The sequence below is a fragment of the Talpa europaea genome (genome assembly GCF_964194135.1).
Source record: "Talpa europaea genome assembly, chromosome: 12".
In the NCBI taxonomy this organism is placed as follows: Eukaryota; Metazoa; Chordata; class Mammalia; order Eulipotyphla; family Talpidae; genus Talpa; species Talpa europaea.
The window spans coordinates 50133817-50147795 of NC_140079.1; the positions used below are offsets into that span (position 1 = coordinate 50133817).

A 13979-nucleotide genomic window follows, 5' to 3' on the forward strand; every position below is an offset into this window, starting at 1 on the left:
AGAAGTTGGGGTAGGGTGGGGAAGGGAAGGAGAACAGATTGATGAAACAAAGAGGATCAAAGTATCATCGACTTTCTCAACCATGAGCTCAAACTTCTACCCATCAGGATAATATCCACATTTAATGTCAAAACTACAATGATAAAACATGACATTCATTCTCACTGCTGGTGCTGACAGCTATTATTAAAAGTAGTTTGGAACATCTCATAAACATAATTATTTAGTGTATATTCAACAAGCTGTTACTGGCTGAGCATTAAAATGTGGAGATAAATCCAAACAAACTCCAAACACTCCACAGATAGAGCTAAATGTCAAGATCAGCACCACTCAGAACAAACAGAAGCTTGTTATTATTTACGTTACTGTCAACAGAAACTCGTGTCTTTATTTGAAAGGTCATATAGTGGTTCCCCATGTAGTATCTTACTTTCCAAAATCCTGCAAGTGTAATGTCAACATCATTCTGTAATTACCCGGCCTTGGAACTACACAGATTCTGTGACTCCTGACTATGCTCCTGCAGGCAACAGCAAGCTCCTCAAAAAGTCAAACTTAAGATGTCTGTTGGGTCAAATGCTTTTCCCTGGGCCTTCATCCATTTTTCATTCTTAAGGTACTTGGCACTGCTCCCCTTCATCAAGGGTTTGGGAAAGGGGATGAGGTCAGCCATTGTTCAGAGCCTCAATGAATTACAGAGGAGCCACTGCAGTGCAATGCCACATTGTCACGGTGCCTCACAGTCCCCTTTATCTCAGCACAAAAGCAATCCCATTAATTCTATGCAGGCTTCTACCAAAAGCCAAGGGATATCTTCCTTAGTGTCTTATCACAGAGTTGTGGTATTTAACTGGGAACAATTCATTAGGAGCAGTTTTGAGGTCAGGTAGGTAAACCTGCTGAGTTTTCCTTTGAGCTGATATAGAGTCAAAATAACTCTACAACATACACTTTCCTTATTTCAACTTAATTCAAAGAAGCTCCATACAGAGATAACTGCACACATTCTTGAACAGCAAAAGTATCCGGATCCACTTGTTGGTACTCATTTCACTTAAGTGTGCAGTGCAACTCTGGTCCAGATCTAGTGAGAAAAACAAATCACACCACAGGAAATCTGAACATGATCACCAAGTAGGCCTCTCAATCACCCACACAGAAAAGCTGTCTGATTATGTGCCCCTCCGACCCTTATGAAGGTAAGCAGGTAAAGAGAAGAGCATGTCTGCTCAGTTACTGATATAGGATTCACTGGAAGTTGACACCCCAGACGAGGTACTCAGCACAGTTTTGTTTTATAAAGTCTGGGTAGCTCGGCCATTAGGTCATCGATCACTTTACAGAGTGGATACCAGTCAGCTTGGCACATCAGAATGCTGAGTAAAATTTGGCACCAAACAACTAGAGGGAAGCTGGGCAGAAGTCCCTCAAAGCCATAGCATCAACTGAGGTACAGCCTCCTCCTGGAGGGTCATATCTCATCACCCACTCCATCTCCTCTGACAAAGAAACTTTGGCTCATGTCCCAGTGGCTTGCTTTGTTCCCTCTTTCTGGAATTCTCTTTCTCTCCCAGGTTTTAGTGGATTCCTATTTGTCCTTCAAAACTGAGTTCAACTATGTGTCAACTCAAGAACCCTTCATGACACACAGCTGTCCCAACCTGGTTTAGAAGTCACTCCCCCAAATCCATCCAGAAATGCCATCCAGATAACCATTCCAGCCCAGCAAGAGTCATATTTGTCTGTGAGGAGCTATATCTTGTTCAACTTTGTTCAGCCCACACCCGGCACTGCCCCATTTTTACAAAAGAAGGTGACTAGAAGTCTGTGCCTGGACAATCTCTGGGTGCCTCAGTTTTCTCATCTGTAGAATGCCAGTGCACACATGACAGGGTGAGTATGAACAGTAAACCAGAAAATGAATGGGAAGTGCTTACAGGAACTGTGAGCTCTCGCTAATAAGTATTTGTTAAATTAATAAATAAGTCTAATCTTAAGTCAATTACTTTAGATAGGAATGTCTTCTATGAAATGAAGATAATTTCCTTTCTTTACAGAATAGTAGTAAGGATCATACAAGATAACCCCATTGATGAAACTACTTGGAAAGCTGTAAAAGACTATTTAAAATCTGGCACTTGGATTATCATTATTACCCAGTGCATGCTTTATTACCTAAGGTTTCTTAGCCAGAACTCATAGAAGAAAAATTAGTGGCTAAAGGAGGTGGTGCCCAAGACCTTACCCAAGCCTTGGATTTCTTCTTTAACTGTGCAACACTGGTCATACGGACAAAGTACAGTGACATGGCCATGAAGGAGAGCAAGGGAAAATAGATGCCAAAAGTCTAAGCAGAATTAGAATATCACCCATCTGCAAAGAACACCAATGACCATAGAAACTGCAACATCCAGGGGAGTTAGGATGAACGATCACTACTGGTTGTATCTGATCATATCACAAGCTGCATGGAATTCAAGAGCCAAGAAGAATTTTTAAAACTATTTATCCCAATTTCCTCATTTTATTGCTATAGAAACATGTCTATGGATCTCAAACAACTCAAGCACATGACAAACAACACAAGTCTTCTAACTTGTAGCTTATAGGTTTATCTGAGTTTTGTTTCTATCATATTCCCACTGCTGCCTTTTTAGGGTGGCCCTTAGGGACAACCTTGGTTTCACATCCCAGTCTTACTATTTATTAGTTCTATGATTTTGAGTTATGAAACTGATCCAAGCCTCAATTTCTTCATTTGTACAATAAGGATCACAGTATCTCTTACCTAGGAGAAAAGAAGTAATGGCCGTCATTGGGTAGCAAAACCTGTGCCTGCTTCACAACCCTCACCAAATTCCTGTAGTAACTACTGCAATCTTCTCTAAAATAAGCCAATGCATAAAACCCAAGACCATGTTATAAAATGTCTCTCTTGACAAAAAGCAATCAAGAACTGACACTCAATTTTTTTTTTTTTTGGTATGGAAATGGTTAAAAAAAATTCTTCTCTGGTTTAAACCTGGACACGAGCGTTCCCACTTTCCTCCTCACAGGCATTTCTCCGTGGCCACAGTCACGTATGGCAGGGTATATAGTAAAGCAGTGTGCAGGCAGAGCTGCGCTCAGGCTCATGTTTGCTTTCTCACCTCTGCACCTCTTCCACCAGGTACCCTTTAGCTGCCAAGTCCAGCTACTGCTCTCTCCTTACTTCTTTCTGCCTATGCCCTGCTTTAAGAACATCCTGCCTGAGGACAGCTCCCTTTATCACAAGAAATTGCTCTGAGACCTGGGCTCTATCCTCGTCAGGGGGCCAGAGTCCTCCTGCCCACATACCTGGTTACCTACCTCCCCTGGCCAGCGGCCTCCTTGTCCTCCACAGTTCCCTCAGCGGTTTACCTGGCCACCAACCCCTTGCTCCCTGATACCTAGGTTTATAAAAGTTGCAGGACTGCATGGAGTTTTACAGCAGAGGCAGTCAGCCTCACCCACTGATGCCCTAGCCCTCCCTGAGCGAATAGAGGACCCAGGCCCAGGGCTCCACCCCAGCGCCAACAAAACATGACTGTCCCCTTCCCGCAGGGGGCTTGGTCCCCAGGACACAGTACCCAGGGCACCACGAGGTTTGCTTCTCTGGCAAGGGAATGCGCCCCAGGAGGATGCCTCGGCGGGGACAACCTGGGGCACTCAGAGCTAAGCCAGGATCCACAGTGGAGGTGTGGCTGGGCAGACACCACGGTGGGCCCCACTTAGTTCAGCCCTAGGAAAACCCCTCTCCCCCAGACCCTTTCTTGCCCTGGGGAGACAACCAGGAGTCACCTTTTCAGCCTCGGAGGCAAGAGCAGAAGCCAGGCACCCAAAAGCCCGGCACTTGGAAGCCACTGAGGAGCGCCCCTTGCCATCCGCAACTCAGTCTCTTGAAAGGGGGAGAAGCTAGCACTCTTGCGGGATTTCCCCAAATCTAATAGGGGACAAGGGCGAGGAGACCCATCCACACCCCCACAGAAGCTCAGGTGGGCTGTTTGTGCCCATTAGCACCCCTCGGTTCCCAGGAGCACACAGAACCCCAACCCCACCGCCCGACGAGGACGAGCGTACGCAGCGAGGGGGTGTGCGCATCGCGTTTCCCGCATCTCCCCCCGCCCCCCAACTCCAGGGGTCCCGGGCTCCGCGGCGGCCGTTTGGGGTGCGGGCGGGGTGCACCCGGGTCCAGCATCCGCACTGGGGGCGCTCCAGCCTCCCCCCCCGCCCGCGCCGGCTCACCAGATGGCCATCCTGCTCTTGGGGTAGTCCAGCCGCTCCAGGCAGCCGAGGAAGTGCGGCAGCGTGTGCGCCGCGTTGCGGGCCAGCAGGGCCACGAGCACCGTGGGTCTCTGCAGGGGCGACTCGGGGAAAACCACCGCCTCCTCTTCGTCGTCCTCCGAGTCTGGCTCGGCGGCAAAGCGTGCGGGGCAGCCGCGGCGGAGCAGCGCGGACGACAGGAGCAGCAGCCACCAGGCGAGCGTGGCGGCGGGGCGCGCGGCCATGTTCAGGGCCGTGGCGGGCGGCGGAGGTCCAGCCGCGAGCGCCGCGCCGGGCTGCCGGAGGGCGCCCCAGGCCGGCGGGGACCCGGGAGCGAGCGGCGCCGGGGATGTGGTGAGCTCACCCCGCACCGACCTGTGCCGTGCACACCCTCCCGCCGGCGCCGCCGCCCGTCCCGACGCGGGTGCGCACCGGGTACCTGCAGCCGCAGCCTCTGAGGCTGGGGCTCGCAGACACGCCTGTCTGTAGAGCTGTTTGTCCTGAGTCCTGCGGAAAGTTCCTCTCGTCCAGGCGCAGCGAGTACAGCTGAGGTCTGTGGCTTCCCCCAGAGCTGTGAGGTGTGGCAGTGTCTGCCAATGGGCGTGTGAGTGTGTGTGTGCGCGCGCGCGTGTGTGTTCGTACGTTAGTGTGTGTGTGTGTGTGTGTGAGTGTGAGTGTATGTGTGTGTGTACATAACGGTACAACTTCAAGAAAATTTATTCTGCTTTTGCAAACCGCAGTCTAAAGTCCTTCACAGTGATGCAATGTATCCAGTTTTTCATAATGCCCCTATTGACTAAATGGTAGAGCTCTAAAATGGAAAGTCACCCAACTATTCATTACTACGATAAACAATTTTTTAACTTCCACAAAGACAGAATGGTGGCATTTCCTTATACACTCAATTTCACCTAAATTTTTTCTTGACAGAGTACATCCCCCATAACATCAAGTTTCAAGAGGGATCATTTTAGAGCCAGATCCAACCCTTCAAATGAAAGGAAAGGCCCAAGTCCCACTCTCATTGCTAACTTCCGGAGCTCAGCTTCCCTGCAGAATAGCCTGTAAAGAGGAGGTTCGCTTAGATGCCTTTCTTTTTCTTTAATGACCCAAACTAGCAGAGTGAAAAAAGAAATGGAGATTCCATACCTAAAAGTGGAAATAACATAGAAATCAGTGGAAATACCGCAAAATTCCACTTTTATCATATAGCCGAAGGATATGAAATCAACACAAATATCCTTATGTTCCACGATGTTCCTACTAGCATTATTTACAATAGTTAGGGCATGGAAGCAGCCTAAATGGCCATGGAGGGGGGATTAGTTCAAGAAGGTGTATATCCATACTAAGGAGTACTATGCAGCCATAAGAAAGGATGAAATGCAACAATTTACAACAAAATGGATGGAGTTTGAGAGAAGTATGTATAGTAAAACAAGTCAAAAGGAAAAAAAAATATTGGATATTTAAATAGCAGACAATTTGATAACATAAAACACTTTCAAAAACTACTGGGCATGAATAAACATCTTGAGGACTCTGAGGTTAAGAGAGAAGGGGAAGGAAAAAGAACAAAGAAATATAAGTGATGGTGATTTAAAAAAATGGTAAATCAGTTATGTATATTTTACTACCAAAAAACAAAAGAGAGAATCCAGGATGTTGGAGAAGAGACATATGGAAAAAGAAAACAAGAGGTAAATGAAGAACACAATTAGTCCCTAAAGTGAAATTTCTAGGAGATCCTACGAAAGGATTATTACCCTTTGAATGTAAGTAAGAAACCAGAGTTCCTGCTTTGTGGACTTCTGTAGCTTATGTTCTGTGTGTATGCAGGATGGTTTGGTACCACTCTAAACCCTACTTGTCTTCAGTACTCTCCCACAGTCTTTTTACTGGTGAAATTCATCCTTCTCTGCAACTATTAGAAGCCACTTTCCTTCACTCCCTCACTTTCTCAGAATAATATAACCTCCTATATTGAACTCCCTAAACACCCCCTCTCTAATATCCCCACCAATGCCCTCCATTCTTGCAGGTGCTTATTCATGACCAAACCTTCAAGTCTACCCTATCCTTTGTAGTCCATGACTTACAGACATTTCCTTCTCCTCCATCCTCCTTTAGGAAAACTGTCCTTGCTTTCAAGGGGGTCATAGTCTTGTAGGGGAAGGTAAAGGTTAAGCATTTGTCAGAGGTACCATGACAGAAATCTTCACTTTAAAGCAAGTCTTCAATTGGTCCTTTTCTATCAACTCCATTCTCTCAAGCTAAACATGTCTTCCCCTAAACAATTTTTTTTTCTTCTTAAATCCCATGTTTCCTTCTACCAATTCACTGTCATGGCCAAGCTCCTTGAAATAAGGTCAACACTTGCCTTCATGACTTCTTCACCTCCCATCTCTCCTACTAGTGCAATATGCTTGTACCTTCCTTACTGAGGATGTTCTGGCAAAACCACAGATGACCTCAGTGTTGGACGATTCAGTGAACTCTCTTCAGTTCTTACCTCTTTGGACTTTCTTACATCATATCACTTCCTTGATCTCCTCTGAGTCTACTTGTGTGTGAGCTCTTTCACCCTGTGCTACTCTTCTAGCTCCATATGGTCTTGCGAGGTGATTGCATCCTTGGACTCTATGTCTCTTGTCCCAACTTTTCTCAAACATGCATACTTTTTATGCAATGACTTATAGACATTTCGTTCTCCTCCATCCTCCTTTAGGAACTGTCCTTGCTTTCAAGGGGATCATAGTCTTCTAGAGGAAGCTAAAGGTTAATCATCTGTCAGAGGTACTATGACAGAAATATATACCAGCAACAGTGGAGGCACAATCACTTTTTAGGGATGTGCTGACAGGGACGATTGGAGAGGTTCCATAATATGATCGCCATGTTATTGTCTTCCTTTTTCCCATTTGTGATACGAGATTCTATGTAAAATATTTAAGGAATTCATGAGACTCAGTACCAAAAAAAAAAAAAAAAAAAAAAAAAAAAACATTTCCTGGGAGAAGATGTACCAAAACCAACGTACATGAAAAGTTGTTCAACATCACTAATCATCAGAGTAATGCAAATAAAAACCACATGACCTTCTAGAATGACTATTATAAAAAAATCAGGAGAAATAACAAAGGCTTATGGGAATGCAGAGAAAAGGGAACCCCTGTACACTTTTGTAAAATGATATGGTCAGTATGGAAGCCAGTATGGTGGTTTCTTAAAAATTAAAAATAGAACCATTGTATGATCCTGCAATTCCCGTTCTGGCTATAGATCCAAAGAGAATGAATCACTGTCTTGAAGACATACAATTGCACCCCGTGTTTATTGCCATGTTAGTAACCAAAGCATGAAAACAACCTAAGCATTTCTTGGTGGATGAGTGGATCAATGATTCAGTCACAAAAAAGAAAGAAATCCTTTATTAGCAACAACTTGGATGAAACCGTATTGTACACCTTCAATTTATACAATGTTGTATGTCAATTATATGTTAATAAAGCTGGAAAAAGTAAAAATAAAAGGATTTAATTATGGTCTCTGATAACAACGGCATTGCATTAGAGATTAGTAACAGAAAGATCTCTGAAAAAAAATTCCCCTATTATTTGGGTACTAAATAACATATATGTAAGTAACTTATGGGTCTCAAGAAATAAATCAAAGGGAAATAAGAAAGTACTTTGAACTGCATGAAAATGAAAACACAACAATATGCTTCAATAAAAGTAAATAAAATGCATCAGTAGGAGAAGAGGAAAACCATATGATCATTTCAAAAGATGCAGAAAAATAATTGCACAAAACCCAATACATGTTTTCAACGATGTAAGAATGAAAGGAACTTAACCTGATAAAGGGCATCAACAAAAATCCTATAGCTAATGAAAGCTTTCCCCCTAATATCAGTAATAAGAAAAGAATGTCCTATCTCAGGATTTCTATTCAATATAGAGTTGGAGGTTTTAGTGAAGGAAGAAGGGAGGGAGAGAGGGGTTGAAAGAGGGAAGGCATTTAAAACAACCAAGCACACTGTCACAGACATTTTAACATGAATGTGTAGGGTTGGATTAGTCCTTCTATGCCAAAGGCTTTAAAATCCAATGACTGATTGATGTCTATTTTACTATAGGATAAAAAATATGTTGAAAATGCTGAAGAAAAGTAAGAATATCCACCCCCAAGTCATTTCCCTATCACAACCATTGTTCACATTTTGAGATAATTTCAACTTGAATATTTTCAATGTGGGTTTGTACTTATTCCTCCTCAATGAGATTCAACACAGACTCTCACGGCAGATGTTGAACAAATATCTGGAGACAGAGGAGGGATATTTTTTGGACGATGAATGGGTTCCGAGGCCTTTTCAAAGCCAAGTATTACTTCAGACTGCAGATGTGCAGCTACTTATTTATAGAAATAGCCAACTTATTATCTCTTTTTACTCTTAGCTAAATTTCAGAGAAATAATATTAAATAATAAAAATGGTATATATATTATATATTATTTAAATTCTACTAATAAAATGAATGTCCATACACTAAACACCAGCCTTACAAAAAAATAAATAACATGCCCATTAACTTCGAAGTCCTTTGTGTGTTCATTCCCATCACAATACTCTACTCCCTAGAGAGAGAAACACTGGGCTGAATTTTTCATTAATTAGCTTCTAAATTTTATTTAGAAATTTTCCTCCTGTGATGGTAAATTTTGTGTCAACTTGGCTAGGCTATGCTGCCCAGCTATTTGATCAAACCAGTCTAGATATTGCTATGGGGTGTTGTTTATCTTTTTTAAGATTTATTTATTTATGCATACAAGAGCTGGGGTACAAGCCATGAGGCTTTCTCCCTGGCCGGCCAGGATTGAACTCATGCGGCAGAGGCTGTGGATTGCTTCATAGTGCAGTGCTTAACCCCTTGCGCCACCAGGGAGGCCCAGATTTATTTATTTTTATACAAGAGCTGGGGTATAGGCCAGAGGTGGGGGAGGGTGAGAGGATTCACCAGAAATAGAGCGGGGAGCAGAACAGGCAGGCGACCGAAATGCACTGCTGAGAGGAGCAGCAGGCACAACAACAGGAGAGGTCTGCCGCACCATGTGGGAATCTCCCTGGCTGGCTGGGAATCAACCCCGCGCTGCAAAGGCTGCAGACAGCTTCACAGTGCTGCGTTCAACCTGCTGTGCCAAGGGAGAGGCGGGGTGGGGGGGTAATGTTTAGATGTGATTAATATTTAAATTGGTAGAGTAAGTAAGACATTAATTTTCATAATGTGGGTGGGCCCCTTCCAATCAGTTGAAGGCCTTAAGGAAAAAGAAAGATTCCTAGAGAAGGGAAGAATTTTGTCTCCAGGCTCAAGACTGAAACAGGAACTCTTCCTGGGCCTCTATGTCTGCCAGTCTGCCTGTAAATTTTGCATTTGCAAGACCCTGCAATTCTTTACAATTTCTCTTTCTCTCTCCCCATATATTGTTGGGAGCCTGCTACCCTAAAGAGAGATGGAGTTTTTGGAGAACACCTGTTTACTCTGCATACGGAGTTCCAGGATGTTAGAAGTTCTGCAAACAGAACTTCCCAAAAGTGACTCTTGTTCTCTGTGGATGTATTGGCTTCTGCGCATGTTCCCCACTAACCAGGAAAACTTGTTTTCAGCAGTAACTTATCAATCTGTATAAGCAAAAACACAATTGCGTGCTATTTTCTTGTTCCTTTGTTCATATATTCAATAAAAGTTTGGCCTGGGAGAGTGAAAGGCAGAGCTGCTCTCGATGGCACTCTCCCCAGCCTTGCCCCATTGCAAATTCATTTAGACTCCCAGTCTTTGTTAATTGCAAAGAACTTCATTGGCTATCTTGACTGCAGCAATATATATAATATAAAAATAAATACTTCTTATGTACTAATATATATACACCTATATATCTTATTATGATTATTTTGCTCTACAAGTAAACAGTATCCCCCCCCCCATTTTGACCCTATGGGAAATATAACCAAAATGAAAATGCATACATTATGCAAAAATGAAAAATGATTGTGCCTCCCCTGGTGGCGCAGGTGGTTGAGCGCCCCCGCAGCCCCTGCAGCACTGGTTCATCCTGGCCAGCAGGTGAGGGTCCCACATGGTGCAGCAGACCTCTCCTGTCGCGACTGTTGCTCCCCTCAGCAGTGTACTTCGTCAGTCTGCCTGTTCTGTTCCCTGCTCTGTCTCTGGTGAATTCTCTCACCCTCCCGCGCATCTGGCCTGTACCTGGGTTCTTGTATAAAAATAAACAAATCTTTAAAAAAAAAAAAGAAAAAAGATAAAATAAAATATAAAAATATTTTAAAAATTACTTAATTAAAAATTTCAAAAAAAAGTAAACAGTATTTTAAAAATATATATTATATCCTGAATTTACAAACGGGGAATTCAGATTGCATGCATTAACCAATGAGATACTGGATAGAACATATTATGTACTATTCTTAATATTTTTCTATATAATGGGGTTCTCATATGATTATGCATAAAATAATATTCTATCACAGCATTCTAAATAGTTTACTGAAAATATAAACATCTCACCTAGTCTCCTTGAAACGTGGATAATAGGACACTGATGCTTTGTGTACAAAAGAAGCAACACATTATTATGAACATCCTTACAAACAATGAATTACAAGCTGATTCAAAATGCTTCCCTGCATTTTTTCAATTTGGGATTATTCTCTTGTACCATATTGTATTAAAGCTTCTTCCTTTTAACACTAAAAATTCACATCATGATTAAAGTATATTTTTCCTTTTGAGACTAACTGAATTAATGACTCTGCCTAGACATTACAGACTTTTTGTGATAGGAATAAAATAGTCTGATTCAGGACACCAAGATGAAAATCAGCAGAGCAAGTGCCAGATTACATTGAATTTGATTAAATCCAGTATACTCAGGGGGATTTTATTTGTTTTCAGTTACCTAGCTTTTCCCATAACCCCTTTGGGTCCCTAGTGTAGTGAACTATGGAAGCATTCACAAAAGGAGAAATCTTTCAGGCTATCAGAAGCTGAAACTTTAACCTGTTCTCTGATGGATTATATTCTAAATTGCCACAATAGCTTTTAAATCTATACTCCCAAATCCTTTGTTTTCTTTCTTAGCTATTCCTAGCCACAGAGACCTATTTAGAAGTGTCCATTGTTTAATTCTGAAGCCATTCTTCAACTCTTTTTCATAGATATTGACATTAAAAGTCAAAAGTATTTAATATTCATGCTTAAATGTATCGCATTTTTTCTGAGTAATAGAAATTCATCCATTTGTCGAAGGATATCATTAGCCTGTTTCTTTTGCATGTTTTTTTTTTTTCTTTCCTGCAGCCTGCTGGGATTCATTAACTCCCTTTTTTCTTAAGTTTAAGCTGAAAATCTTAAACTTGTTTTAGCCTAGTTCACATACCACTTAATTCCATGGAACTCTATTGATTTATAAAATTTCCCTTCTATGTATATTAGGAGTAACATGCTCTTAGTGCTTCTATAAATACCATCATTCACCTGAAGAGGGATTTACTCACTGCCAATTTTTTGCATTAGCACCAATGTTCAGTGCTTTAGAAGACTACTAATTTCAGTGTCACTGCTTCTTAGGGGCTTAGCAGCTGCTTTGCAGAAGCAAATGTTAATAACTTCATTCAGATGCAATATACCCTAGGGTAATGAATTTATCTACATCAAGTCAGGAATAGTTGGTATATTTCAACCTGTATATAATACAGGCAACATTATATCACAAAAAGCTTGATATATTGAAGCTTTTAATCTGCTTTGCACAGTTTGATTTTAGTTTCGACTTCTTGGTGTTTATTTTACCGGGTATTCATTTAACATGTATACCTGCAATTTCTGTCTCTCATCAGATATGGGGGAATTCTTTATTAATTTTTTTCCTGTCCCATTCTTTTTCTTTTCTCCTCCTGCAATTCCATTTACCTGTATATTTGGTTGTTTGGTACAGGTCACAAATTTCTGAGACTCTGTTCATATGTTAAAAATAATTTTTTCTTTGCTATTTACCTTGGATAATTGCTGTACCTTCAAGTTCACTTAATTTTCCCTCTGTAATTTCCATTTGACTGTTAAATGCACCCAGTGAAATTTCTGAAAATTTAATTTTCAGTTTCAGAGTTTCCATTGACTTTTTTTTTTCTTTTTCCTAGCTGAGATTTTCTAGTTATCTCCTGAAATTTTCGTTCTCTGAAAACATATTTTGTTTTACTTCATTAAGGGTAGTTGAAAAGACCCTTCAAAATCCTATGTATCAGTTTCAGCATCTGATTCTTATCAGGGCCAGACTTTGAAAATGTGATCCATTTTCTTGATTTTCATATGTCAATAATTTTGAGTCATATCTTGAATTTTATGAATGATAAGTTGTGCAGTTTCTAGATCCTATTATTTTTCTATAATGAGTATCACATTCTTTGCATTAGTAGGTATTTTTTCTTGGCTGGATTTGAACTGCAAAGTCTGTTTCTTGGGTTATAGCTCTCATCTAAGTTGAGATCTTTAGTTTCAAACTGAACAGGTGTGATTCTGTTTCTGGATTCTGTTTCAGGATTTGTCAAAGATATGAGTGGACATGGAGACACCCTCGTTGGCACTGGTCTCCTTTTAGGATTTTCTCATCTTTTCAGCATTCAAAGTTTCCTGACTTCACTTTCTAGTTCCCAACATAAGATAAACAGAGACTTCTCACAAGTACTTACTACTGTCTCCTTGACCCCACTTAGTCTCAAGCTAACTGCCCCAAAAAGGTGGGGAGTATTTTTCTTGTGTACTTTCTCATCTGCCTTTCTTCAAGCAAATTTGTCCTTTCTACCCAAGTCAGCCTGCACTGTTCATATTCCAGTACATTCAGATCATTACTATTCGTATTATGCCCAGGTTTTATAGATATTTCCTGCTGGGGTATAGTCCAAAAGAGTGTTAATCTGACATATTTGGAAGCAGAAGTTCTATTCCTGCCTGGGACTTTGAATCTTGAGAGTCGTTTCTTGCTTTGGTTGTTGCAACGGTCTCCTCACCAGTCCCTTCTTCTACCCATGACTCTTAATATGTGTTCTCAACACATCAGAGGGATATTAATAAAATGTAACAGGTACTTAGAGTGTCTCCCCATTTCACTCACAGTGAATCCGAAACTGCTCAAAATGTCCAACTTTGCGTATCTCCTCACCCTGGATGTCCAAGTCACATGCTTCTGCTGGTTTGCATGCTGCTTTCGAAAGACTCATTCAACAACACCTGTTCACTCTTGCTTCTTAATCCCCAGGTGGGACCACCCTAAAAGTATGGTTCTTGGCAGCCTGGTCTTTCTACTTTCTTTTATACATATCTCATCCAAGCTTTAAACTTACACGACAGGGCATTTCCTGTTACCAAGAATCGGAGACCTGAACCCCACGCTGGAGGCAAAGAGGCTTTTAAGTAATGCTCCACTTTCTCAACAAACTTGTAAAAAGCACCCATAGAATGAAAGTTAGGGGCTTATGGGTTTCCTCGAGCCTTATTCACGCTGGTATCTGCCTAGATTTGGATAAACGAAGAGAGAAACGAGCGCGCGTCCGCGCAGGTGCCAGGCGCGCGGGGACGAGCTAACTTCGCTCCCGGGCTTGGCGCCCTCCCGGCGCGGCGGC

General features: G+C 42.0%; 1 protein-coding gene across 1 annotated transcript in view; it reads right to left on the bottom strand.

Moving 5' to 3' along the window:
- The window catches only part of COLGALT2 (collagen beta(1-O)galactosyltransferase 2), a gene marked incomplete at both ends in the record, with an annotated part of 104164 nt that extends 99635 nt beyond the window's left edge, over positions 1 to 4529 (bottom strand). The window contains one exon of the mRNA XM_084249026.1: positions 4267 to 4529. Coding sequence (XP_084105152.1) covers positions 4267 to 4529 — 263 coding nt within the window. The remainder of the gene's footprint in view (positions 1 to 4266) is intronic.
- Positions 4530 to 13979: the final 9450 nt, after the last annotated feature.